This window comes from Rattus norvegicus, chromosome 6 (assembly GCF_036323735.1).
Source record: "Rattus norvegicus strain BN/NHsdMcwi chromosome 6, GRCr8, whole genome shotgun sequence".
Classification (NCBI taxonomy): domain Eukaryota; kingdom Metazoa; phylum Chordata; class Mammalia; order Rodentia; family Muridae; genus Rattus; species Rattus norvegicus.
In genome coordinates this window covers 112,652,569-112,679,374 of record NC_086024.1, presented here as the reverse complement: position 1 = coordinate 112,679,374, position 26,806 = coordinate 112,652,569, and the positions used below count along the sequence as shown (strand labels likewise).

The 26,806-nt window shown below is 49.4% G+C and overlaps 1 protein-coding gene and 1 long non-coding RNA gene across 8 annotated transcripts; one reads left to right on the top strand and one right to left on the bottom strand.

The window, feature by feature from the left end:
* Nucleotides 1-4,276: 4,276 nt before the first annotated feature.
* On the top strand, nt 4,277-26,603 carry Ism2 (isthmin 2). 7 transcript variants are annotated; one of them, XR_005506125.2, is made up of 9 exons: nt 4,277-4,410; nt 14,614-14,853; nt 16,285-16,645; nt 18,615-18,755; nt 19,022-19,105; nt 20,735-21,108; nt 22,455-22,522; nt 22,854-23,121; nt 25,951-26,603. XR_005506125.2 is itself a non-coding variant. In XM_008764895.4 (6 exons), exons 1-6 carry the CDS (start codon nt 4,279-4,281, stop codon nt 21,250-21,252), a joined length of 1,476 nt encoding a protein of 491 aa, XP_008763117.1. In that variant the 5' UTR covers nt 4,277-4,278; the 3' UTR covers nt 21,253-22,255. The 7 variants fall into 7 exon arrangements, 3 of the variants coding, with proteins under 3 accessions (XP_008763117.1, XP_063118754.1, XP_063118755.1); XR_010052294.1 differs by having other exon boundaries at nt 22,455-22,526; XR_010052293.1 differs by lacking the exon at nt 19,022-19,105.
* On the bottom strand, nt 4,511-5,734 carry LOC134479239 (uncharacterized). The gene is made up of 2 exons (XR_010052311.1): nt 5,449-5,734; nt 4,511-5,088 (listed from the first exon to the last, which is right to left on the bottom strand). It is a non-coding gene; the product is annotated as an uncharacterized LOC134479239 (long non-coding RNA).
* Nucleotides 26,604-26,806: the final 203 nt, after the last annotated feature.

Sequence of the window (26,806 nt, the reverse complement as noted above, 5' to 3'; positions counted from 1 at the left end):
AGAGGCCAAGCAGCTACAGTGACTTTGCAGGTGCAGGGAGGTGTTTATCTGTGAGGAAAACAAGGAAAAGGTTTTTTTTTTTTGTTTTTTTTTTGTTTTTATCCTTTCATATTTATAGTTGTGTGTGTTCATGCCAGTTCGTGTGTGGTCAGAGGATAGTTTGTAGAAGTCATTCCTCTATCACGTGTGATCCAAGCACTGGACACAGTATATCAGGATTAGTGGCAAAATGCCTTTACCAACTGGCTTTATCTTGCTAGCTAGGAAAAAAAAACAAAAAACAAAAACAAAAACAAAAAAACAAAAAAAAAGTGACAGTTGAAAAAGATAGCAAGGTTTTTTGTGAACATTGCCAAGTTGATAAGAATTTGTATATAAATACAAAGGACTTAGAATAAATAGGCCAAACAATGGCTTACACTACCTGGAGCCTTTTTAAAACAAACAAACAGAACACTGTAGTGTTCTTGGCTTTAGGGCACCTGTTGATCACTAAACTCAGCAGAGTCCAGAAACAGACTCAAGTGTGATGTGGTCATGATTTCAACAAGAGATCCAAAGTACTTCAGGGGAGAAATTACAGTTGCTGCAGCTAGGGGCATTGGAGCAACTGGATACCCATATGAGGAAGATGACCTTTAATCTTCATGTGCAATAATTAAAATAGACTATAGATCTAAAGATGAAGTGATAGGGTTGGGGAAGTAGTTCAGTGAATTTTGAAATGCTTGCCTATGAATGTCAGAGTTCAGATTGCTAGCACCCACTAATGCTAGCTAGACTAGATGAACCGGTGAGTTCCATGTTCGAAGCAAATAAAATGAGCATCCAACATCCTAACGTGCACACCACACAAATATACACATTCAAAGAATGTCTCAAAAAATTAGCAAATTCACTAAGAACCACATACTAGAGAAATGCTCAATGGTTAGGAGCACTAGCTGTTCTTCCAGAGGACCCTGGTTCAATTCCCAGCACACTCATGGCAGCTCACAACTGTGACTCTAGTTCCAAAGGATCCATTTCCTGGCCACTGCAGGCACTAGACATGCATGTGGCACACAGCCAAAATACCCATGCACATAAAGTTAGAAGTTTTTTGGAGGGGTAGCTTTTCTGAAGCAGGGTTTCTCTATGTAGCACTCACTAGCTGTCCTGAAACTCATTCTGTAAACCAAGCTGCCCTTAAGCCCACAGATCTGTCTGCCCCTACCTCCCAAGTGCTGGGATTGAAGGCATGTGCCACTACGGTTCAGCATCATGATTTCCTTATAGAAATAAAATACATGCAAAGAGTCTGACTCATTAGTAAGGAAGTAGGATATGGAAGAAATTTGCAGATAAGCAGTATTAGAAAAGTGAAAGCAGAACTGATTCCTTTCCATACTTCAGGTAGACAGCAACTGAATTTCTGTGAGATGGGACAGAATTTGCAATAGACAAGTCATTTTGTTTATTATTGATTACAACATGTAGCAGTATAGCTCAAAGACAATAGAAGACTAGCATTGGATCATGAGAACAGTAAGGATGAGGACAGTGCAGGGTTTCTCACAAATTTTTGTCCCCTTAAAATACTCGTGCAATTTTTTTCTTCATATAGTACAGAGAAGAATCGAGAGTCATAGGAAGGTTCTATGCCTCAGCTATGATGGTCACATTCATGTATACATTTCAAAAAACACACATGTTGCACTGGGCACGGGGAGATGTCAGAGGACAACTTACGGGAGTTGGTTCTCCCCTTCCAAAATGCGGATTCCAGGGATGGAACTCAGGTGGTTGACAGCAATGAATCTGGCCCGCAGATTTATGCATTTATTTATTTATTTATTTTTGGTTCTTTTTTTCGGAGCTGGGGATCGAACCCAGGGCCTTGCGCTTCCTAGGCAAGCGCTCTACCACTGAGCTAAATCCCCAACCCCGATTTATGCATTTATTAAAACACACTGATCCATACAGTTAAATGGATATATTACTTTAAATTTTATCTGTTTTCCTGCATGTATTATGTCCGTGCACCACATGCATGCCTAGTGCCCATTGGAGGCCAGAAAATTGGACTTCCAAATGGTTGTATTGGTTAATTCTCTGTTGCTGTGATAAAATACCATGGCCAGCTTATAGAAGAGTTAGTTTATTTAGGGCTTGCAGTTTCAGAGGGATAAAAGTCCATCACCATCCTGATGGGGCACAGAGCAGAAGACAGGCAGGCTTGGTGCTGCAGCGGCCGCTGAGAGATCACATCCCAACCCACAAACAGGAAGCAGAGAGCACACTGGGAATGCCTTGGGTCTTTTGAAACCTCAAAGCTCTCCAGGAGTGACACACCTCCTAATTCTTCCCAAACAATTCCACCAACTGAGGTCCAACTATTCAAACATGGGCTTATGGGTACCATTTTCATTCAATCCACTATAGACCCAGGCATGGTGGCCAATGCCTTTAATCTTTGCACTAGAGGTGTAGAGTCGACTGGGGGCAGGGGGGGTCTCTGTGAGATCCTATCTCAAAAATAAATAGAAATCCAGCTGTGGGTGCTGGTAAGGACAACGGGCACTCTTAACCACTGACTCGCCACTCCAGCCCCTAAAGACGGATATAGTTCATTATATGTAAACTGTGCCTCAATGAAATTGGTCAAAATTAGAAAAGATATCAATTTCATGGCAGCGAAGGGTGGGAGTAATATGAGATCAGAAGTGGGTGCAGAAGAATCCCTTTGGTTAGTCACAGTCCAGACCAGGGGGAGTGGTTTGGAGTAGAGGGGTGTGGCTTGGAGTGGAGTAGCAGTTAATTGACATGGAGACTGGATGGATGGATGGATGGATGGATGGATGGATGGATGGATGGATGGATGGACAAATGAATGACCGAACAAGCTCATTATCTTCAAAGTCACATTTAATCTGGTAGAAAGTGGCCAAAGTATGGCTAAACGGCAAAATATTGGCAGTAGATATGAAAAAAAATTTAAAGCCTTACCTTTAGTCTAGTAAATTTAGCTTGATTTAGAAGCCACTCACAGGCTAAAATTCTGTTTGCTAACATTTGAGCGTTTATCGCGTACCAGACAGGCACCTTCTTAGCTGGATCATGCGAAATTGCCAGTATTCAACCCCTTTGACCGGACTTCACACCCAGGCTGTCACCCAATGTGTCACCATTCAATTCAGCTGCTGTGGAGAGCAGGAGTAACTTCAAACCAAGATCAAATAAAAACAAAACAACACAAAGCCCAGCACAGCGCTGAGAGTTCCACTCTGCTTCAGGCACTCCTGAGCAGTTGTAGACCACAGTTTGGGCATACCGGCCACCCTCGCCACTGGCCCCAGGTTCGCTTCCAGGCTCCCAGGTGGGTATGACCTTGATGGCATTCCCTTCTATGCGCATCCCTCCACCATTAGGATTCCTGATCTAAGTCACAGCTCCGGAATTCTAGTTGCCCAGAGGTCACCGCTGAGTGGCTTGCTGTGAAGATCAAACCCCGAAGGTCTGGCAGAAAGGGCTGGGCCGTCCCAAGGATCAGCGACACCAGCTGCAGGACAGATCCTCTGACCCCTGTACTCAGGCTTATCCCACCCCACCCCACCCCACCCGCTGTCCTGGTTCTGACAGTCCTAAAAGCTGAAAGGGGACCGGGAGCTGGGACCGTAATGTGGCGGCGGGATCCTCTTTCCAGGCAACGTTGTGACCTGGCAAAGCCCCCTCGCCAACCTACCTGGCTGCACGCACACTTTTGCACAGGTTCCAAAGACTCCTTCTGCTCGCCGCCCGCCAGTCGCGCATCCCTGTCCCTGAGGTCCGGGCTAGTTCGGGTGGCTGTCGCCGCGCCGTCAGGGAGCGCTCCGGTGGCGCCGCAGCCTCCTGGCCCCTCAGCAGTGGCCGCGCGGGGCGCGCACCGTGGGGCGGCAACTTCCCCGGGACAGGAATTCGCTTGGGGCCGCGACGGCGACGCGGCGGGGACTGAGGGCGGGGTGGCCGCCAGATCAAAGAAGCCGCCCCGCGGAGCCCGGACGAGTCCCCGAGCGCCGAGGGGCCCCTTGGGAGAGGGCGAGGAGGGGAGAGATATCGGGGCCACTGACCTCGCTCGCAGACCGGTGCTCACCGCCGCGCGCACCCGAGCGCGCGCTCACGCCGCTCCTCGCGAGGTCCCCGCGCGGCTAGACCGAGCCTGCGCCGCAGCCCGCGCTCCCGCCCCTGGAACAGGCGAGGCGGGGCGCGAACGCGCTCCCGAGCCCGGCGGCTCCACCAGAGCAGCCTCGCACAGACACGATGCGGCCACCGCCCGGCCGAGCGCGGCTCCCGCGAGCCTTGATGCTGCTGGCCGCGCTGCTGGCCGCCGGCCGAGGGCTTCCACTGAGGAAGCGAGGTCCCGGGCCCCACGGCCACTCGAGGATGGTGGAGGTGAGTAATGAGCGGGACTGGAGGGACGGAGCGGGGTGGCCAAGAGCACTGAGACCGCAGGAGTTTACACTACCCACGCGTGGCCGCGAGCCCTGGCGGCGCTGTAACGTACTGGCTGCGGAGGGAAAAGTTGACTTTGGTGCCTGCTCTGCAGTGGCCCGGCTTCCTGGGTCCAACCCACCCCTTCCTCGCCCTGAACCAATCTCACCTGTAGCCGCACACCCCTGAGAAGTCATGCTGGGGTGGAGAGAGGAGATTCCATAGCTCCGTGGAGTGGTAGCCTGAGGCTAACGACTTGGGGTAGGTGATTTTCCTGCAGCAGCGCCTTAATTCTAACCAACCAAGGATTCAAGTTTTCCATTGGGAGTCGAGGAAGGCTGAGGTCGTCAACAGCGTTCTACACCTATCTGAGTCTGAGTTGTCAGCCAGTGTTTCTTAAAAGAATGTGGGTCCTGAGATAGAAGAGCGAGGTGAAAGCGTGCTGGCTGTGTTAGAAACACTGTTTCAGTCACCAATCTCTGCGGTCCAGCCTGGTGCCCTTCTCTCACAGTTTTAGCGGGCATTCCCCATCCCTACATTTTCATGGAGGCTTGTGTGTATGCAAGGGCCAGCCTGATGGGTTCTTCTTGCCCGGAGCTGTTCTAGAGGAAGACCCCCATTTTCCTGAGGGGCCAGGACCTGTAGGAGACAAGAAATGCTAAATGCAAGACTTGGGCAGGAGTTTGGGCCATATTGTTAGAGCCCAGGCTCCCAGAGCCTTTCAAAGGATGGGAAGGCTCCCTTAAGTTTATATGGCCCTAAATATCACAAACCATTGTCACCTCTAGGACATTTTTTTTCTCCTCAAGTTCCCAGTTTTCCCCACCCAATGCATCCTATAAATTATAGAGCTGAAGTAAATCTGCTGTCATTCTGGGATCTGGAATTTGTAGTCCTGGAGGCAGCTGTCCCCGGGCTTTTCAAGATGCCTATCACTGTTCCTAGCCACTGCCCTAGGGCCAGACGCTGCCAAATGTTTCCCGAGGGACACACGTCTACCTGGCCATTGTTGAGAAACACCGGACGTGGACAAAATGCAGGATTTCTGAGCTGGTTGTAGTTTTGAACACCTTCTAGCATTCAGGAGTCTCTGGCTAGTCTGAGCTATATAGCCACGTTTGTCTCAAAGAAAAAGGGAAAACAAAACAAAACAATGAACTAACTACCATAGCAACAACGACAAAATAAACACCCCAAAACCAGAGGTTTTTAGTCATTCTCACTACTAACCTGACGATAGTGATAATGGTCTAACTAAATTGGCTTAGCAGGGCATGGTAACACAGGCTTGTCATCCCAGCACTGGTGTGTGTGTGTGTGTGTGTGTGTGTGTGTGTGTGTGTGTGTGTGTGTGTTAGGCATGAAGACAAGAAACTCGAGGTCTCTGTCAACTACATACCAAGTCTGAGGCCAGCCTAGCCACATGAGACCCTGTCTCAGAATAAGATAAAAATTAGTAAAAAAAAAAAAAAAAATAGGTTGGCTTCATTTCTGTTCATGTGGCATTAATATTTACTTTAACACTTGTCACTTTGTGTTGTAATTATCTTTAGCATATTTTAGTATGAGGGAAAGAGTTACTTTAGAGTCAGAATTGTGTGTCCTTAGGCCCAGGATGGAAACCTGGCTGAGAACCTGGCAGAACCCTAAAAAAGTATGGTGGCACACACCTTTGATGAGAGCACTCAGGAGGCAGAGACAGGCAGAGAGATGTTTGGGTCCCGGGATAGTGAGGGCTCCATAGTGAAACCCTGCCTCAAAACAACTAAACCCTAAACACAAATCCGTGCCTAGAATTAAAAAATAAACTTGGGCTGGAGAGATGGCTCAGTGGTTAAGAGCACTGACTGCTCTTCTAGAGGTCCTGAGTTCAATTCCCAGCAACCACATGATGGCTCACAACCATCTGTAATGGGATCTGATGCCCTCTTCTGGTGTGTCTGAAGACAGCTACAGTGTATTCATATATAATAAATAAATCTTTAAAAAAATGAAATGAAATAAAATAAACTCAACTGTGGGGATGCTCCAGACTGGCGGTAAGCATGTGACCTACCTTAGCTACTCTCTTCACACCTCAAAAAGGGGGCTGGCCAGTTATGGCTGTGCATGGCTGAAATCCTAGCACTCAGGATATGGAAGGATTGCCTCAAGTTCAAGGCTAACTTGGATTGTATAACAAGTCCTAGACCAGCCAGGCCTACACAGTGAAACCTTGACTCAAAAAAAAAAAAAAAAAAAAAAAAAAAACAACCAAAATAATGCCCAACGGCGGGGTTGCAGACCTTTTTAATTCCAGTACTCAGGAGGCAGAGGGGGAGTGAGTGCCAGGACACAGAGAAATCCTGTCTCGGAAAATAAGTAAATGAATAAATAAATAAATAAAATAAAAAGTAAATCATTGAAAATTAAAAAGGGGGCTACATCATCTGTTGGGACATGTTGATATGTTTCCAAAATCTGTGCTTTCAAACCAAGGGTTCTCTTGAGAAAATGCAGACAGCTATCCCTTGGAGCAGGGTGCTAAGTCAGAAATGACTGACCCACCCAACAACTTAGCTCCTTAGTGGATCCATATAACCAAAACCAGAAGGTATAATCCCACCATTAAGCTAAGGCAGGGGAATCATGAATTCAAGGTCATTCCTTGCTATGAGGCAAGATCCCATCTATGACAACAAAAATCAAATCAGAGAAATGTTAAACATATATGGGCTCAAGGTGGGCCACAAAGAGCTCCTCCAGGAAGGCTAGCACATCTTTACATGGTATGCCCCAGGCTGCTTATCCGATGCTGACCAGATATTGCAATGCCAGATGTTGCCAAGTTGGTTTCTGAAGAAGTACATCAAACCCCATGCCTGTATCAGTTTGTTTTGTTTGATGTGGTTATTTCTGGGGATGGGGGTGGGTGGTGGGAAGAATCCAGAACTCTGTGAACCAACTGTGTCACCTTTGACTCCGGCAGGCCTGACGCTGAGCCTCACTTTACGCCCACGGCGAAATGGGTTCAAGAATCCCTCCTGTGAACTGTAGCGCTGAGTAAGAAACCTTTGGCCTCAAAGTTCTAATCATTCCCAAGGCAGAGGCCAGGTGTGTTGAGAGTTAGGCACAGTGCGACATGGCTCTACCTCTCATTGAGACGGAAACGTCACCCATTGAGCCTGGCCTCTCTTGGGTGACATTTAATTCTCATGTAGTGATGCGGGAATGGACAGCGGGTCTAGTAACACACCCATTGTGCGCCTGGCCACCTCACCCTGGCAGCCTTCAGCTATGCCTGACAAGGTGGGAGAAAGTTAAGAGAGGACCAGGGGACATGGTGGTGGGGCTTTAGCAAAGGAGAAATGAGGCTCAGAGTCCTTGGGAGTGTCCCCAGGAAGTGGGCTCCAGAAGGCCACCCAGCAGCAGGGATCTTGTCTCCATGGTAGGAAGCACTCTGAAGGGCTGGGCTGAGTGCAGAGAAAGGATCTTGAGAGTCCTGACCAACCTGCAGTGCCATGTACCTAGCAGGAGGCATACATAGTCCGCAGACTCGAAATTGCTGGAAAGCAAACCCACATGGTGGGGGAGGGGAGGAGGTAGGGTGGGCAGCCTGGAGAGGCAGGTGTTTTCCTAGAGGTGACCCTCCTGTGCCTGGAGCCTTTGTCTGAGCAGTCAAGGAGGGAGCTACTTGGAGCCTATGTAACACCAAACCAAGGGCATGTCTTGGCTGCCTCCTCCTGCAGCTGCCCACCTCCCTGGGCCTTCCTGACCCTCCAGTCCCCCTCGCCCTCAGTGGGGAACAAAGGGAGTATGGTTAAGGGAGAGGAGGGGCCTGGGAGATGGGGGGCTGGAGGCCTGGATGTGGATCTCAGCAGACTAATCTCAGTAGGTTCCTTCCCCCTTCCCTGTCAAGTACTCTTTCAAGAGTCAGAAGTCTGGGGATATAGCTCAGTTGGTAAAGTTCTCTCTTAGAGTACACAACGCCCTAGATTACATCCTCAACATGGTATAAAATCGGACATAGTGCCAGGTGCTGGTGGTGCATGACTTTTTTTTTTTTTTTTTTTTTTTTTTTTGGTTCTTTTTTTCGGAGCTGGGGACCGAACCCAGGGCCTTGCGCTTCCTAGGTAAGCGCTCTACCACTGAGCTAAATCCCCAGCCCCGGTGCATGACTTTAAGGCAGAGGCAGGCAGATCTCTGACTTCGAGGCCAGCCTGGTCTACAGAGAGAGTTCCAGGACAGCCAGGGCTCTACACAGAGAAGCCCTATCTTGAAAGACCAAAAAAACCAATCAAACAGAAAAACAGACATGGTGATACATACTTGGTTTTTAAATTTTTATTTATTTTTTTTTATTTTTGTTCATTTTATGTATGATTGTTCTGCTTCATGTACACCTGCACACCAGAGGAAGGCATCGGATCCCTTTATAGATGGCCATGAACAACTGTGGGTGATGGGAATTGAACTCAGGACTTCCGGAAGAGCAGCAGCCAGTGTTCTTAACTGCTAAGCTAACTGTCCAGCCCGTGGTAGGAGGACCAAAAGTTCAAAGTCATTTTTTTTTAATTATATATTGAGTTTGAGATCTGCCCAGACTACACGAGACCATCATCATCATCACCATCACCATCATCATCATCATAACTATTATTATAATGATCAAAAGTGACAAGAGACATAAAAGGAGCATATGATCGTGTTCTAGTGTCTTGCTCATTCTGCATACAGTGCAGCACACAGCACCTGAGGTACAACCCCTGTCTGGAGTTAGCAAGGCACTAAAGCTCAGAGGGCAGACCTGACATCTGAGACGCCGCTCTCCAGCCTCTTCTCTGATCGTTGGCACAGGGTGACTGATGTGGGAACTGCCCAGAGAGTAGTTGTAGAGACTCAGGGACCCAGTCCAGGTAGTTCGTTGCCCAGCAGGCCTGGCTGCAGAGCTGGAACCTCGGAATCTCAACAGCAACAAGGGCAGAGCAGTCAACGCAAGTGGGCCCTGTGAGGCCCACCCTGAGGCCTGGGAACAGAGCGCTTGCCAGCAGTGCTCACGCCATGCTGAGGAGCCTTGAGGTCTGGATGAGGTGTCGGGGTGGGTGGTAGAACAGTCTGTGCTAGTCAGGAAGGGAGTAGAGAGGGGAAACCTAGTCCATGCCCCTACCCATGGCCTCACGACTGGGTGTCTAGAAGCTCTGTGAGGCCAAAGCAACTGAGTGTACAGTCAGGTTCTGTGTGCATGGGCCTGGGCCTTAGTAACTGGGCTTCAAGGAGAGACAGCAGTCACCTACACCTGGGTCCAGATTCTGGTAAAGACAAGCTCCTGATCCCTGAGGCACAGAGGAAATAGAAGGGTGGAAACAGGCCAGTAGCCAAGTTTGGCCCTGTGGTGGGGAAGGGGAATCAGAATACTGATCCCATCTGGAAGCACTTGGGTCAGTGCTGCCTGGCCAAACCAGGGAGTGAGTGTGTGTGTGTGGGGGGGGGGCATATGCAGCATAGAAAGAAAAAGTTTTGACGTCTATCAAGAGAATGGAGCTATGTATTCTGAACATGTGCTATAAGAGCGGATAAGAAAGGGTATCTTGTAGGGAAGGGCAGGTGATTTACTTGTTTACTGATTGTTTATTTCTTCTTGAGACAGGATCTCACTATGTAGTCCAGTCTAGCCTCAATAGCCTTGCACCCTTGGTTCTTTTACCCCAGGTTCCCAAGTGCTAGGATTACAGATGTGTACCACCATACCTAACTATAGACAGTTATTCTTTTAAAAAGTAATTTAGATTCTCTCGTGTAGGTGTGTGCACATAGTTGTAGATGCTTTTTTTTTTTTTTTAGACTTTATTTATTTTATATGAGTACACTGTAGCAGTCTTCAGACACCAGAAGAGGGCATCAGATCCCATTACAGATGGTTGTGAGCCACCATGTGGTTGCTGGGAATTGAACTCAGGACCTCTGGAAGAACAGTCAGTGTTCTTAACGACTGAGCCATCTCTCCAGCCCGTAGATGCTCTTGAAAGCCAGATGAGGTCATAGGATCCTCTGGAGCTGGAGTTACGGGTGATTATGAACTCCTTTACTTAAGTGCCGGGAACCAAACTTGACCACCCTTTCAGCTTCCTGAACAGATATTCTTGAACAAGCCAGAGCCTCAGAGGATGGGAATATATCTGCTAAGAGGATCTGCATCAGTGGGCGTCCATACTCAGACTCAGCTAAGACAGAAAGGTTGTGGTGGCGCATGCCTTTAATCCCAGCTCTCAGGAGGCAGCAGCAGAGGGATCTCTGAGTTCCAGGCCAGTCTGATCTACAGAGGTTCCAGGACAGACAGGGCTACACAGAGTAACCCTATCTCAAAAAACAGACAGACAGACAGACGTAAAGTACCCCCCAGGAGAGGGTCCAGCTGCAGGGTGCACACAGCCTGTCTTCCTTCACTAGGGTCCATTGTTACCACCTCTGGGTTATCAGTATAAGGTCAGCAACCCTCCCAGATGGCCTCTGATGTTTCTCTAATTCCCAAAGTGCAGTCAATAGCTGCCCTAGAATGAGGCTGGTAAGTGTGCATGGGATGTGAACCCAGACCAGGTCATGGAGTTACTCCAGTCATACACAGCCAGCAGAGAAGATTGTGAGCATGGAAGCCCCGTGTGAATGAGAAGGGTCTGCACATAAGGCTCATTACCATGAGTGTGTGTGTGTGTGTGTGTGTGTGTGTGGGTGTGTGTGTGAGAGAGGGGGGGGCGCTCGGGACACAGGAACAAAGAGGGTGACTTTCTGCCTCTGCAGAAGGTGCTCTTGGTTGGATCCTGTGGTTAGAGTCAATGACAGGCAGCAAGAAGAGCTCACCCGGGCCTGGGAACTCAGGAGCACCGGGGTTTCAGGTCAGGACCCCTGGGTGCTCTGTTCATGCATGCACTTCCAGACCTTACATCCAGGTGCCAATCAATGTCCAGGAGTCTGAAGGTTTTTCTTTCTTTCTTTCTGTCTGTCTTTCTTTCTTTCTTTCTTTCTTTTTTTCTTCCTTTCTTCTTCTTCTTCTTCTTCTTCTTCTTCTTCTTCTTATTATTATTATTATTATTATTATTATTATTGTTTTATGTGTATGGGAATTTTAGTTGCTTGATGTCTGGGTACCATTTGTGTGCCTGATGTCCTCAGGGACCAGAAGAGGGCACCAAATCTCCTGGAACTGGAGTAACAGCTTCAGACAGAGCTTCTGTGTGAATGCTTCATTGCTGTTGTCTATGATGGTGGAATGGGAACTGGCACCTGACTGCAGACATTGCCGGGAGCTGCATGTATGCTAGAGTGTTTAGACTAAGAGACTAGAGGTGTGGCTTAGGCAGTGGAGTGCTTAGCTAGCATACATGAAGCCCTGGGATGGATCCCTGGCACCACCTTAAAACAGGTATGGTGGCACACACTTGTTAGGTAGAAGCAGGAAGGTCAGGTGTTCAAGGCCAGCCTCGGCTACATGAGACCCTGACTACATGAGACATGTAGGTTAATGCCTAAGAGGCTGGTCAATGGGTAAAGAACTTCATAGGGCTGGGAGTGGGTGCACGTGCCTTTAATCCCAGCGCTCAGACAGAGGCAGGCAAAACACTCAGACGCATAAAACAAACTTTTAATTTTCTTTTTTCCTTTTTGTATTTTTGAGACAGAGTATCTCTGTGCGGCTGTCCTGGAATTTACTATGTCAACCAGGCTGGCCTTGAACTCACAGAGATCTGACGTCTCTGCCTCCTGAATGCTGGGATTAAAAATGTGAGCCACCCCTGCCTGGCCTAAAAACATTTTTTTAAAGGTGGATGGTATCTGAAGAATGACAGTGAAAGCTGTACTCCAGCCTCCACAGGCATGAGCACGTGTGCAACTGCACATGTGAGCACACACACGTGCACACACACAGAGATACACATGCACACACATACACATACTCGCACGCACACACACATGCACACATGCACACATGCACACACACAAATAGCGTCTGCTACACAGTACATGCTGTGGACATGTCTAGTAAAATTATAACTTTCCTTTCATGTAGGACTTCTCATTCTGGTTTGGTAGGGCACTCACCTCATTGAAGACATAGGTTGAAAGCAGAACTGGCCTTTGGAGCCCTTCTTACCTTATTCTTCAAGGAAGTTGCCCCATGCTGCACCAGAGACTAGGTGGAGAAGGGCAAGGCTGGGGCCTCAGGAAGACCCACCAAGATGTCCCTGGAAGGAACTCCTCCTGCCTTGCCATGGGTACCCGGGGAACAGAAGTAGGTAGTGGGCATAGACTGCCCAATGTCTGCCATCTGAGGTGAATGCTGACGAACTGCTAGGAATAGCCAGGGGCTTCTTCCCCTCACCACCTCAGCTGACAAGGGATGGTCCAGGCTTGGGCACTGGGGTGATTTGAGTAAGAATGGCCCCCATAGGCCACATATTTGAATGCTTGTCACCAAGGAGAAGGATTAGGAAGTGCGGCCCTGTCAGTAGGCATGGCCTTGTTGGAGGAAGTGTGTCACTGGAGGTAGGCTTTGAGCTTTCAAAAGTCTAAGCCAGGCCCAGCTTCTTTCCCTCAGCTATTTCTCCAGCGCCATGCCTGCCTTCCTGCCTGCTTCCTGCCATGATGACAATGGACTAAGCTTCTGAAACTACTAGCCAGACCCCAATTAAATATAAGAGTTGCCTTGGCATGGTGTCCCTTCACAGCAATAGAACAGTGACTAAGACAGACACCTTGAACAGACTAGAAGAAATGAGGTGTAAGGAAGGCCAAGAGGGCCAGAGGAGATGCCAAGGAATTTGCCTTTGAGTAGATTCTGAGGACAGGGTCATTTGTCTGGGTTATGGGGAGGGGAGGGAACAGGCCTCCTGCCCACACCTCAGTATGACCAGGCTCTTGCCCCGGAAGCTTTCTGCTCTTGTGTGTGTGTGTGTGTGTGTGTGTGTGTGTGTGTGTGTGTCTGTACATGTGTGTGTGCCTGTGTGTGCGTGTCTGTATGTCTGTATGTGTGTGTGTGTCTGTACGTGTGTATGTGCCTGTGTGTGCGTGTCTGTATGTCTGTATGTGTGTGTGTATGTGTGTGTGTGCCTGTGTGTGTGTGCCTGTGTGTGTGTGCCTGTGTGTGTGTGTGCCTGTGTGTGCGTGTCTGTATGTCTGTATGTGTGTGTGTGTGTGTGCCTGTATGTCTGTATGTGTGTGTGTGTGCCTGTGTGTATGTGTGTGTGTGCCTGTGTGTATGTGTGTGTGTGCCTGTATGTCTGTATGTGTGTGTGCGTGTCTGTATGTCTGTATGTGTGTGTGTATGTGTGTGTGTGCCTGTATGTCTGTATGTGTGTGTGTATGTGTCTGTGTGTGTGCCTATGCCTGTGTGTATGTGTGTGTGTGTGCCTGTATGTCTGTATGTGTGTGTGTGTGTGTGTGCCTGTATGTCTGTATGTGTGTGTGTGTGCCTATGCCTGTGTGTGTGTGTGTGTGTGTGTGTGTGTGTGTGTGTGTGTGTAGACCTGGTGGGGGGGACTGAAAACAGCACTTTGGAGCTACTGGGGTGGGCAATTGCTCCCTCCTTCTGGGTCTCGACATCTGTGGATGAGTAAGCCGGGCTGTGTAGTGTGCTTCCCGGCCTCTGTTGTCAAAAGCTTTGTGGGCTGCCAAGATGCTCAGAAGGTAAGGGCATTGCTGCTAAGCCTGATGACCGGAGCTTCATCCCTCGAACCCAGGTAGACGAAGAGAGCCTATTCCTGAAAGTTCCACACGTTCACTAGAGCCCTATGTGGCAGGCATACACACACACACACACACACACACACACACACACACACACACACAGAGGCACAGGCACACACACACACAGACACAGACACACTCACACACATACAGACACACACATGCATACACACACACATACAAACACACACACACACATACAAACACACAAACACAGACACTCATACACACATGCACACAAACACAAAGGCTTGAAAAAAGACCACTTAGTGAATACAGTCCATTTTTTCTGCCTGGCTGCACTCCACCTACCCCCTAGGGCCATTAAACTTTCTAAACATATACACCAGATGCTCCCAGTCACAGGTGAGTGTGTGGTACATCCAGGCCCAGGCTTCCTGCCTCCAGAAGCTGACCTTGATCACTGGCCTTTCCTTGTCTCTCTAGGCCTCACCCGCTCCGGATCTCAGCTCCCCCAAGGATAAGGAGACAACATCAGGATTCCCTGGAGACGATCTGCAGGAACCATGTCAACCCAAGTGCCAGACTGTTCCTGAGCCGACAGCTCTGACTCTGGGCACGGCCACTCCTCCCGGGAACCTGGAACACACACCTTTGCTGCTGGAGCTGCAGAAGCTGCCAGGGTTGGCTAACACAGACTTGAGCGCACCAAACCCCAATATCCAGGTGAGATTGTAGAGTGGTTGTTTGTCTAGGGGACCTCTAGGAGGTGCTAGGCTAGTAAACTGAGCCTTACCCTTATTCTTCTGCTGGCTGTGTGAAGACAGTGGACTCCTTATGCATTGTGGGAAGAGTATCCACCCCTCTACTTGCCAGAAAGTCTCTTGTCTGTAGAGCCCTGACCCTGGGTGTAGCAGGGGACAAAAACAGCAGCCTTATAGGACTATCTTGAGGACCGAGTGCATGGACACTCTGCTCCTGATTCTGCCATGGGTCCTGAATATAGTGAAGACCTGTTGGAATGTCCTATGGGTGTGATCTCCCAGGCCCCTGTCCTGGCCCCCAAACCTACTGCATGCAGGAAAGGGAGTCAGTTTGAAATGGGGAGGGTTGCAACATGGGAAAGCCTGCAGAAAGGTGTTCCAGGAAACCCAGCCTATCCTGAATCTTCAAGGAGAGGGTGTTTACCTGTTGATATACTTTAATCCAGAAGAAAGACTGCAAAAGTACAGAGCATTCTACAATTGTTTTTTCTTTTCTTTTCTTTTCTTTTTTTTTTTTTGGAGCTGGGAACCGAACCCAGGGCCTTGCGCTTGCTAGGCAAGCGCTCTACCACTGAGCTAAATCCCCAACCCCTCTACAATTGTTTTTAAAGCCTGTCTGCTTGCATTTAAAAAAACAAACAAACAAAATATCCATGTGCACGTACGCAGAAAAGTTGCAAGTGTCCCAGCTAGCGATGCTAGTCATACAGGTGATGCTCAACTTTCTTCTTTGGGTGTTGTTGTTGTTGTTGTTGTTGTTGTTGTTGTTGTTGTTGTTTCAAGACAGGGTTTCTCTGTGTAGTCTTGACTGTCCTGGAACTCACTCTGTAGACCATGCTGGCCTAAAACTCACAGAGGTCTGCCTGCCTCCTCCGTGCCCCACGTGCAAAATATCACCACCACATCCAGCTCACTTTCTTCTTTGTATTTTGCTGTTCTCTACCCCTCTGAATTTTGTCTCGTGACCTCTTCTTATTTGAAAGTGCACAAGAATGTTAACATTCACATCCACGGCAATGGTTCCATGTACATGGTTGCTGCAGTTGAAACTCTCCTGAGGGGGATCTGGGCATCTGACACAGGACCTTAGCTCGCATCCCCACCCCTGCTGAGGTCAGGCAGCCCATGGATGGCAGAGGCAGAATCCAAACGGCTTCTCCTAAACCATTGGGTCTGGCACTTGCCAGATTCTCCTCAATGCATCTTCATTCAGGTGATTCTGACATGCAAAAAGCTCTACCCAGTGTCCCTTGCTCACTGAGAGACCACAGCGAGGCAGGGAAGATAGCAGGATCCATGGCAAGGGTGGGACTTCTGGTTCAAACCCATCTTCTCCTCTCTGGAGTCCTCTGCTGAGCCTGCCGTCTCTGGCACATGTCTGTCCTTCTCACAGGTGACCATCGAGGTGGTGCAGGACCCTCAGACTGAGGTAGACGTGGACCTGCCTTCTGAGCCCAGCAATCTCTGGCCCCTGCGTGCCTCTAGCTGGTTGCCCACCAGGGAACTCTTTTGGCCCCTCTTCTGGGGCTACCAAGAAGGTGAAGAAGGAGCCACCAGCCTCAAAGACAGGGCTCCAGGGGAAGCGGAGGAGGAAGAAGGAAAGGACTATGCTTTGGAGTATGACGAGGGTGAGGACCAAGGGGGCACTGAAGAAGATGAGGATGAGGAGCCTTGGTCCAGTGGGGCCATAGACAACTGGGACTATGGCTGGTTGGGTCCTCAGGACCGGGACTTCCAGGAACCAGACAGCTATGGTGAGTAGTCTGGCTTGGCATCTCCAGTTGGTTGAGGTCCTCCTACGAGGTCCAGAGTGGGAATGAGTTGGAGGGGAGGAGGAGGAGTAGAGCCTCCCAGGTAGGGAGCACTGAGCAGGCCAGCAGCCTAGGCCTGTGCAGATTCGGTTGAAGCTCAAAAGTGATTTTCGGCAACAAAAATTCACTCAGGGCTTGCACAACAGCCCTGAGCGCCTCTAGGCAAAAGCTATTTAACAATATAAATATTCGTATTTATCAGTTCCTACAAAACTGAAAAGCACCCTAAATTTTGTCACTCACAATGAATCTCAGTTTTAGATTGTGCTCACCCCGCTATTCAGCAGCTGAGTGTCCCCCGTCACATAGCCTCTTTATATCTCAGTTCCGTCCTTTCTCAAACAGATAATAATCTAGGTGACATAGGGCCAGTTGTGACAGTAAGTAAACAAGCTCACACACAGCCTGGCATGTAGTACACAAGCCGCAGCCTCGGGATTCAAGAGGCTGAGGCAGGGGACAGAGAGAGGTCAGCGTGGGCTGCATACTGAGTTCCAGCCCTGCCTGAGCTACCTTGAGACCCTGCCTCAAAAGATAAAACAGCTGCACTGTTGAGATGGTCAAAGGGATGGATACTCATCCCTTGTGATGCAAGTGTGAGGACCAGAGTGAGCGGGTGAGTGGCAGCACCCCTGGAGTCCCAGCATGTTGGAGGCAGAGATAGGCCATTCTGTCAGACAGGCAAGCTGCCTGGCCCCACTAGCTGAAAAGGTCAGGCTCTGGGTTTACCAAGGAGCCCTGTGTCAATGTGTAAAGTAGAAAGTGATTTAAAAACATATCCCATGTCAACTTTGGGCCTGCCTATACATGCACACATACATGTATTCTTCTCGAACTTGTGTACCTCCACATATGTTCATGCCGCAAACGCTCATATGCCAAAAATATGTGCATGAAGCATCAGCATGTGATGAAGAACTCCCTGGCTCCTTTGTTGTGCCTCCTGATGCCCACGGCCTGCTAGGACCGCCATGTGTACTCCTCATGTTCTACCACCTCCCTTAGCCTCTGGGCCCATAGTCTCACTCACTCTCCTGGGAACTCTGAGGCACCAAGGATTAAGACTAAGTCACATAAGCTCTTCCCGATTTCCTGAACTGATATAGACAGACCTTTCGGGGTTTCAGCTTTTCTCCCTTCTTCACTGTCCTCCAAGTCTTGGTGGCAGCCGGCCTGAGGCCTGTCTTGAGGAATGGAGGAGAGAACAAGTGTGGCAGACACTGGGCCTGGGTATTTGAGCTTCCTCAGGTTCCTCAGTAGAGGGAATCAGGAAAATCTTTACCTTTTTTTTTTTTTAAAGATTTATGTATTTATTTTATGTGTGTGAGTGCACTGTCGCTGTCTTCAGACACAGCAGTAGAAGGCATCGGATCCCATTATAGATGGTTGTGAGCCACCATGTGGTTGCTGGGAATTGAACTCAGGACCTCTGGAAGAGCAGTCAGTGTTCTTAACCGCTGAGCCATCTCTCCAGTTGGACCTCGGATTTCTTATCCTTCTCTCATGTCCGCACTGCTGGGATTGCTGGCAATCGCTGCTATACCTGGTGCAGGGGATGGAACTCAGGGCTGTGTGCAGGCTAGACAAGCCATCTATCCACTCTTTTTTCTTGGTTCTGATGGACATGAGAACACTAGCTCATAAATGCAAGTGGACTTCCTAAGGTCACACATAGTGAGCCAGGAGGCTTCTAGTCCCAAGTTTGTTCTGACTCCATAGGACCTCTTGACCTATTTGCACAGGCTGTTCACTGCACAAGGACATCTGACTGAGGGGACAGGTGGGCTAGAATCCAATCATGTTCCATACATTGGCCAGGGATAAAGGAGTGCCTTTGGCCAGTTTACAACAGTGTGCCCTAGAGGGATGGGGGGACTGAGTACACTCACCCTGGCCCCTTACTTCAACCCAGACTATGAACCCCAGGAGGAGTGGGGCACCTGGTCTCCCTGCAGTGGGAGCTGCAGCAGCGGCCACCAGCAGAGGACGCGGCCCTGCGGCTATGCCTGTACTGCCACAGAGTCCCGAGTCTGCGACCTTCCCCCCTGTCCTGGTGAGATGAGCTCCGGCCCCTGCATGGGAGTGGCTAATATGACTCACACTGTGACCATGGTTCCCTGGGAAGGTCAAGATGGGATACTTGTAGGAAGGGTGGGCTTCAGAGACTCGTACAGGAAGCTCACAACTGTGGTGGTCCTGTCCCAGGCCTGTCTCAGCTGCTGTGGGCACCAAGAGCCTAGTGAGGGCTGGGCTTCCCTATCGGGAGGGAGCCCAGAGTGCCCTGGGGCGCCACCAGCCTGGCCTCCTCTCTTCCCAAAGGCACCGCAGAGGAGAACACGTTGGGCTTTGCCCGTGAGGGCTGGCAGCCCCTTGCCCACAATGCTACGGATATGCTTGATTCAGGTTAGTTGGGGGTTAGATCTTGCTGTTGGGTCTTGAGAGCCTCTCTCTTGGGATAGCAGAAGTCACTGAGCATGTCTTCCTGTGGGAGGAATTGAAGCCAGGAATCCTTACCCAGCTCTAGGTTGGTTCCTACAAGGTTGGGACCTTGATGGGAGCCCCAGAGGAGATGCTGAGGGTAAAGCGGAGACTTCTACTTCTCCCTGGCAGGCTGCCTCTGGGGAGGTGCCTGTCAGAAGGAGCCAGGGTTCCAATATCCCAGGTGGCTTCTTGCAGGCAGCGGGACATAGGCTGTGCTTTGCCAACACACACCTCCCACCCCCTGTTGGTGTTCTTGGGCCTTATCTGCATTCCCTAAGGCATGGCTCACGAGTCTAAGTTCCACAAAATGAAATAGAAGCTTCCTGAACCTGTGTCTCCCTGAACCAGGGAGAGAGGGGAGGATGCAGCAGAGATAAGGAGCTGAGGGAAGCCCAGAACAGCTGAGCCCTAAGAAAGGCAGTTAAAGAATCAGTCAGCCAGGCCGTGGAGTAGAGGCCCACGCCTTTAATCCCAACACTCGGGAGGCAGAGGCAGGCGCATCTCTGAGTTCGAGAGCCAGTGTAGACAAACAGGGTTACACAGAGAAACTCAGTCTTGAAAAAACAAAGAGAGGGTGGGGGAGGAGAAGGAGAAGGAGAAGAAGAATTGATCAATAGGTAGAAACAATTGAATTAGTTCAAGACAGCTTTGGCTACAGGAGACCCTGTTTCTTTTAGAACAGAGAGAAGGAAAGAGAAGAGCAAACTAGTAGCTAAAACACTGAAATACTTCTTGGCTAAAAATCTCTCGTCTCTTTGAGCTGCAGAGATGGTTCAGCTGTCAAGAGCACTGGCTGCTCTCCCAGAGAACCAAGGTTCAGTTTCCAGCAACCACATGGAGGCTTCTGTCTGAGAGGATCTCACATACTCTTCTCTCTTCCATGGGCTCTGCACATATGTGGTACACAAACATACGTGTAGCCGAACACCCATGCACATAAAATGAGTCAAAATGAAAAACACGACAAAAGCTGCTGTTCTCAGTTGGAGATGGAGAAGCTTGTCTAGCTTCAATCCCAGCAGGGCATATACTGGGCATGGTAATGCGTGTCTGTAATCTTAGTATGTGGAAGGTGGAGACAGGAGGATTGAAAGTTCAAAGTCATCCTCAACTAAGTAGCAAATTTGAGGCCAGCTTAGAAAATGTGAGACCTGCCTCATAGAACAAAACCAGCAAAAAACATATCTTTTTAATAAGCTGTTTTTATTTTATGTCCATTACTGTCTTGCCTGCATGTGCGCCTGTGTGAGGGCATCAGATCTTGGAGTTACAGACAGTAGTGATCTACCATGTGGATGCTGGGCATTGAACCCAGGTTCTTTGGAAAGAGTCAGTGCTCTTAACCACTGAGCCATCTCTTCAGCCCCCTCCTTAACTTCCTTGAGTCCTACTTCTGCTCCAAAGGCTTTCCCAAGCAGTACCTTTGCCCCAGCCGGGTTTGCACTCTCCACATGACTGATCTTAAGTATGAACAGCCTTTTTGCTACCAAGGGGCCGGAGGCTGGTCAGCAGCTCTGATCAGCACTCTCCCTGCCTCCTTACCCTCTGCAGATGTGGACAGCTGTGAGAAGTGGTTGAACTGCAAGAGTGACTTCCTAACTAAGTATCTGAGCCAAGTGTTCAAGGACCTGCCCAGCTGCCCTTGCGCATACCCTCTGGAGGCGGTGTACAGTGCTGTGAGCCTGCGGGACGAACATCAGGGCCGCACCTTCCAATGGCGAGATGCGAGTGGCCCACGGGAACGCCTGGACATCTACCAGCCTACCGCGCGCTTCTGCCTGCGCTCCATGCTGTCTGGCGAAAGCAGCACATTGGCCGCCCAGCACTGCTGCTATGATGAAGGCAGCCGGTTGCTGACCCGTGGCAAAGGGGCAGGAGCTCCGGACCTAGTCAGCACCGACTTTTCACCCGAGCTACACTTCAAGGTAGATACGCTGCCCTGGATCCTGTGTAAGGGGGACTGGAGCCGCTACCACACTGTGCGCCCCCCCAATAATGGCCGGGCCTGCGCAGACAATCCGCCTGAGGCAGAGTACCTGGCTCAACTGCAAGAGGCCAAAGAGTACTGAAGAGGGATTGGAGACTGGTCCTTCTGCCCTCTGCCCCGCCCCTCCCATACTGGGCAAGTGTAAGGGCTTATTTGAGAGGCCAATCAGGCTTGCATACTCCCTGCTCCCATAGACCCCAGGCATCTCAAGGACTGGTGAGAAGGCTGGAGGGTGTGTTGGGAATAAGGCCCTTGTGATGTGTTGGGAAAGTGTCTGAAGGGGAGGAGCTATGCCAGTCTGACAAGATCCCTTTCCCCCTTTCTCTCAGAACCGGGCCCTTCTGCCTTTCTCTGTTCAGGATTGAGACAGGGTGGCCCACAGACATGCCAGTTCCCAGGATCTGATGTGAATCCCTTTGACCCCCTACCCTAAGGCCACTTGTGGAAGAACACAGGAAGGACAAGAAAGGACAGTCCTTTCATCTGACCCTATAGCTGCTTTTTGCTGGGCTAGCAGAGTACGGGTGACCACCCCTCCTTGTGGCACACAGCTTCTCCTACCCTATCCCATGCTGTGAAGCCATCAGTGGGCTGAAGAAGTCAGCGGGGCTCAGGGGAGATTGGTTCCTGTCAGGGAACCATCAGCTGTTTCTGGTCCTTTGTTCCGTCCCCAGATGATAGACATGCGCTGTCTACCACAGCCGTGGCAGCCTGGTTTGGGGTGGGCTCAGGAGGGTATCATGTGCCTGTATGGAGTGTTCCGATGTCCGATGCGGGCCATTTTGTGGTGTTGGTACCCACACCAATGGCCCATTTAATGCCCCCATGTGGCGCCACTGAAAGCACTGGACTTGGAGTTGGGAGATGGATGCCGTGGCTCCCAGCACAGCTGTGCCTTTTCCCGGACACCTCTCAACCCTCCAAACCACACTTCCTTGGCTTCTCCAGAGCTGAAATATTGTAGACTTTCTGTCTCCATTCACAAACCCTCCAGAGGGGCTTGGTAGGGAACTTGAGTTCCAGCCCCATCCACAGCTGTCCAGAAGCTGCCCTGGGATCCTCGGCAATAAAGCACTTTATTTTCACATAGTTTGGTAAAGGATTTGGGGCCTGGCAGAATGGAGGGTGCAGAGGCCCTTATCACCCAGCATGAGCTCCCATTGGCTGGGTGTGTGATTACCAAGCCCACCCATAGCCAGCTTTCCTTCTCCTGATCAGCTGCCCTCGGCGCTTCGTGAATGCAGACACTAGACTCTAACCACTAGTTTTTCCTTTCACACCCAGAAAGGGCCACCTCTGAGCCTGTCTGGAGCTGGCGAGACCTCAGGGGCACAGAACTCCAAGTCTACGACGTAGGTAAACTGCATTACACCACAGGGAAGTGTTGGCTTGGAGGGGATCCAACCTGAAATGAGAGAGGGACCTGTACCCTCATCAGACAACTGTCACCCCTGACATTTGGGGAAGGAAGGAGTTATGTCAGGATATGTCTTGGTCTGAGTCTAAAAATGTTCTGCTGTAGAGAAAGTCTGTCAGGCAGCAGGAGCTCAGGTGGTCAGGTAGGAGCCAGGTTCATTTTTATCACCTAAGGAATTCAGCCTATAATCCTAGCCCTTGGGGTGCTGAGGCAGGAGGGTTATAAAGTTTTTTGTTGTTTGTATTTTTGTTTTGTTTTTGAGACAGGGTCTCACTGTGTGGCCCTGGCTATCCTGGAACTCACTCTGCAGACCAGACTGGTCTAACTCACAGAAATCCCATCTGCCCAGCTGGATTGTGAGTTTTAACTCATCTCCCTGTCTACACATCAAAGTAACTTGCCAACTGTTTGCCAGCTTGAATGGATCCGGGAGCTAGAGACATTAGACCATCCAGTTCTAATAAAGTTCTCCTCTTGGGGGACTAAGGGCAAGTCCACTACCCTGCAGAGAGATTGGAGTCCACCACAGAGAAGGTAGACATTACTGCTGTTGGTCATTTAAGAGCCTGAAGGGGCTGGAGGGTGGGATTTGTCTGTACTCAAGAGTACCAACCCTGCCCCCATAGTCCTTTTGCAGGAAGGTGTGGCTTCCAGGCCTGGAAATGCTGGGCGGAGACTCTCAGCAGAGGAGCAGAGCAGCTGAAAATATAGGTGGTTGGAGAACAGCTTGGGTTACATATTGAGACTCAGTTTAGTCTCTGGTGGGGAAAAAGTAACAATAGGACTGGATATACAGCGCAAGGGTAGAGCACCTGCCTAGCATGGATGAAACTTTGGATGCACACACCCAGAGAACAGACTGGGGTCTTTCTTGCTCACCCAAGCTCCCAAGCTCAAGTGATCCCCTTCTTCCAGCTCCAGCATAGCTGGGACTACAGGCACAACTGCCACCTTTTGCTCATTTTAATTATGTTTTAGCAGAAGTTTTTAAAAACAAGAGAAGCATCCCGGAGTCCCTCCCCTAGGCACAGTGGGTTCGGCTCCTTTCTAATAGACATTGTATCTGGTGCATCTCAGCACTTCAACATCCTCTTAATGCCTTACTAAATTGTTGCCACATCAAGGCCCAGGTGAGAGGAAGTAAAGAAAGAGGAGTTGCAGGGAGTCTAGCAGTCACAGTCGGAGTAGCAGATCACAAAATTGTGTTTATTCAAGCCTCACAAAAGAGAGAGCCTCGCAGGTGGCTATGAGCAGATGAACACCTGTGCAGGAGAGGCACCAATGGCGGGGTCACTGAACCTCTGAAAGGGGAGCTTTAAGAGTGGCCGGTGTCAGATCCAAGAGGCCTTGAAATCAGAGAGGTCCCCTCCCCTTCAGCTCAGCCCTGTGTCACACACGTGACTAGGCCAGCTGTGCATCGCCAAGGGCTACCCTTGTGAGTACTGCTACTATGTAGCCCCAGCCACCTAGACAGTTTCCTTCCCTCCTCCCTCTGGTTTGCTTCATGCAGGCAGAGGCTAGGCATGAGGGACCCAGTTAAACAGCCAGCACTGCAGACACTAGACTTTCAAAGCCTTCCATCCTTCACTCTACAAAGACCATGAGCTTCTTTGCCTCTCTGCTACAGACAGCTTTGTCTTCATATTTGAAGAGGTCCTAAAAATGTGAGCCTGACACCAGAGTGATCTGAGACACTGAAATGCAAGTGTGTGGGCCCCACACCTACACTTTTTTTCTTAATTTCATGTATATGAGTACATTGTCACTGTCTTCAGACACACCAGAAGAGAGCATTGGATCCCATTACAGATGGTTGTGAGCCACCATGTAGTTGCTGGGAATTGAACTCAGGACCTCTGGAAGAGCAATCAGTGCTTTAACCACTGAGCCATCTCACCAGCCCAAATCTACACTTAAGAAGTAATAATCTCCATAGAGGTGAAGTCATGTTCTTCATTGAACATGTTCCCCGAGGTGACTCTTAAGTACAGAAACCCCATTGTTCTTGGGGTTGCAATATGAACTAAACCCATATGTCATTTTATGTTTTTGTTTTAGATTTATTTTATTTATATGAGTACACTGTAGCTGTCTTCAGACACACCAGAAGAGGGCATCAGATTCCATTACAGATGGTTGTGAGCCCCCATGTGGTTGCTGGGAATTGAACTCAGCAGTCAGTGCTCTTAACCACTGAGCTATCTCTCCAGCCCTTTGGTTTGTTTTTTTTGAGACAAGATTTCACTGGGTAGCCCTGGCTGTCTTGGAATTCACTCTGTAGAGCAGGCTGGCATGGACTCTCAGAGATCCACCTGCCTCTGCCCCCAAGAGCTGGGACTAAAAGGCTTGCGCCCACACCACCAGGCCCATAGAATCAGTTATGACTTAGGGGAAAATACTTGAGTTTGTGGGTCTAGAAGTTAGCACAGGCATTACCTAGTGCATCCTTATTTATTTTTGGTTATTTTTTAAAGATGGGGGTCTCCTAATGTAGCTAGCTCAGGGTAACCCGGTGTTTAGACCTGAGACTAGGGTATGGTGGAGCTTGTAGTGATCCTTCTGCCTCTGCCTCCTGAGAGCTTCAAGTATGCGCACACTATCACCCTACTACGTACCTTGAATAGCCTCAAAAGGTACCCGCTACATCCATTTTACAGACAAAGAAATTTGCCTACTTGGCTAGGAAGTGAAGTATTCATCCAAAACAAATCCATGATTTTATTTTCACTATGGGTATGGTGGAATCAGACGGCTAACTGAAATGTTATCAGTGGCACAGCAATGGTTGACAGGGGCTATGAAGAAGCATGTCACTGAACAGGAACAGGGTGCTCTGGCTTTCACTCTGGTGTCATCTCTTCAGTTTTTCCTACTCTGGAACTGAGAGACAGGGGAGGCAGAGCTCCCATTTTCTGCCTGTATTAGGAGGGGCTCATTGATTTAAGGTGGAGTCCAAGGTTTCTGTCAAAAGTATCTTTTAGGTCCCAGATAGGCTGATAGAATGCCAAATTAGGGGCAATCTCAGCCCAGTGCTTACTCAAATAATTAAAATGAAGATGAATTGATCTTCTGTTTTAAAACTATAAAATTCTGCCAAGTCATGTAGATTAGCTTGCAGGCCTCACCGCTGCCTAGTAAAATGGAGATGAGGAGATGTCCTAACAGGGTGCTGATTCATGCTGGGGCTGGGGGATGGAGAGAGTAAGCTGAGGCAGGCTCAGTTAGGAGTGAGTGCCTGCTCACAAGTTCACTTTTCCTGCCCTGTGGACCTCACTAGAAAGGTCTCCTAGCACTTGGCCTGTAGATCAGTATACTTATATTCCAAAAACCGAAGAAAGGGACAGATTTCTCCCTCTTTCTCAGAGTGGAATACTAGAGGCCTGGGACTGTCTACTTCAGGAGGATATGCTAACATGCTGGAGAGCCAGCAAGGCAGGTACAAGGTTAGTACCAGTTCTGTGGTTATCGTCTGTATTGTCTGTATTCCAAAGGCAGCCAACTCAGTATCAGCTGTTGGATTTGGGCTCTTAACCTAAGAAGTCAGAGGCAAATATATGTCAGTATATATATTAAAAGATCACATGTGGCAGTGTGCCTCTGAAATTCCTGCATTCAAGAAGCCAAGGGCAGGGGGACCCTGAATTCAAGGCCAGCTGGGTTTTATATATAGCAAGACCTTGCCTCAAAAAAGAAAAGGTCCAAGGCTTAAGTATTGTGAGACAGACAACAGGGCTATGTCACAGGATTCATGAGCTGGTGAGATTAGCCTGGTGTGTGAGACACAGGAGCTCTCTACAGAGCTACCACCCGTCTTCATGTGCAGACAGCCTGTACTGTGGTCACCTCTTAGCAGAGGGGGCAGAGTCCAGGACCCACCTCTACAGCCTGGTGTCTACTGTACTTCTTAGGGATGGATGTACATTCCAGAGGCCCAGCCTTCCCGTGTGTTAAGAAGGCAGCCATGTAAAAATAAACCAGCTCAAGAATCTGCTGCTAGCAACAGCCACACTTCCTAATGTGTGTGTGTGTGTGTGTTTTCCTGTATGTATGTCTATGGAGACCACATGCAGAGGCCAGAAGAAGGCATTAGATCTGGAACTGGATGTTGTGAGCTGCTACGTGAGTGCTGGGAATTGAATCCAACTTCTCTCCAAGAATAGCTCATATTCTTAACCACTGAGACATTCTCTAGCCCCATTTTTTTGAGATAGGGTCTCAT

Bases quoted from the DNA above. Each gene is read 5' to 3' on its own strand.
- Ism2 (XM_008764895.4), top strand. From the start codon at position 4,279: ATGCGGCCACCGCCCGGCCGAGCGCGGCTCCCGCGAGCCTTGATGCTG. The intron at 16,646-18,614 runs GTGAGTAGTCTG...ACTTCAACCCAG, and splicing joins CCAGGAACCAGACAGCTATG to ACTATGAACCCCAGGAGGAG. The intron at 18,756-19,021 runs GTGAGATGAGCT...CTCTTCCCAAAG, and splicing joins CGACCTTCCCCCCTGTCCTG to GCACCGCAGAGGAGAACACG.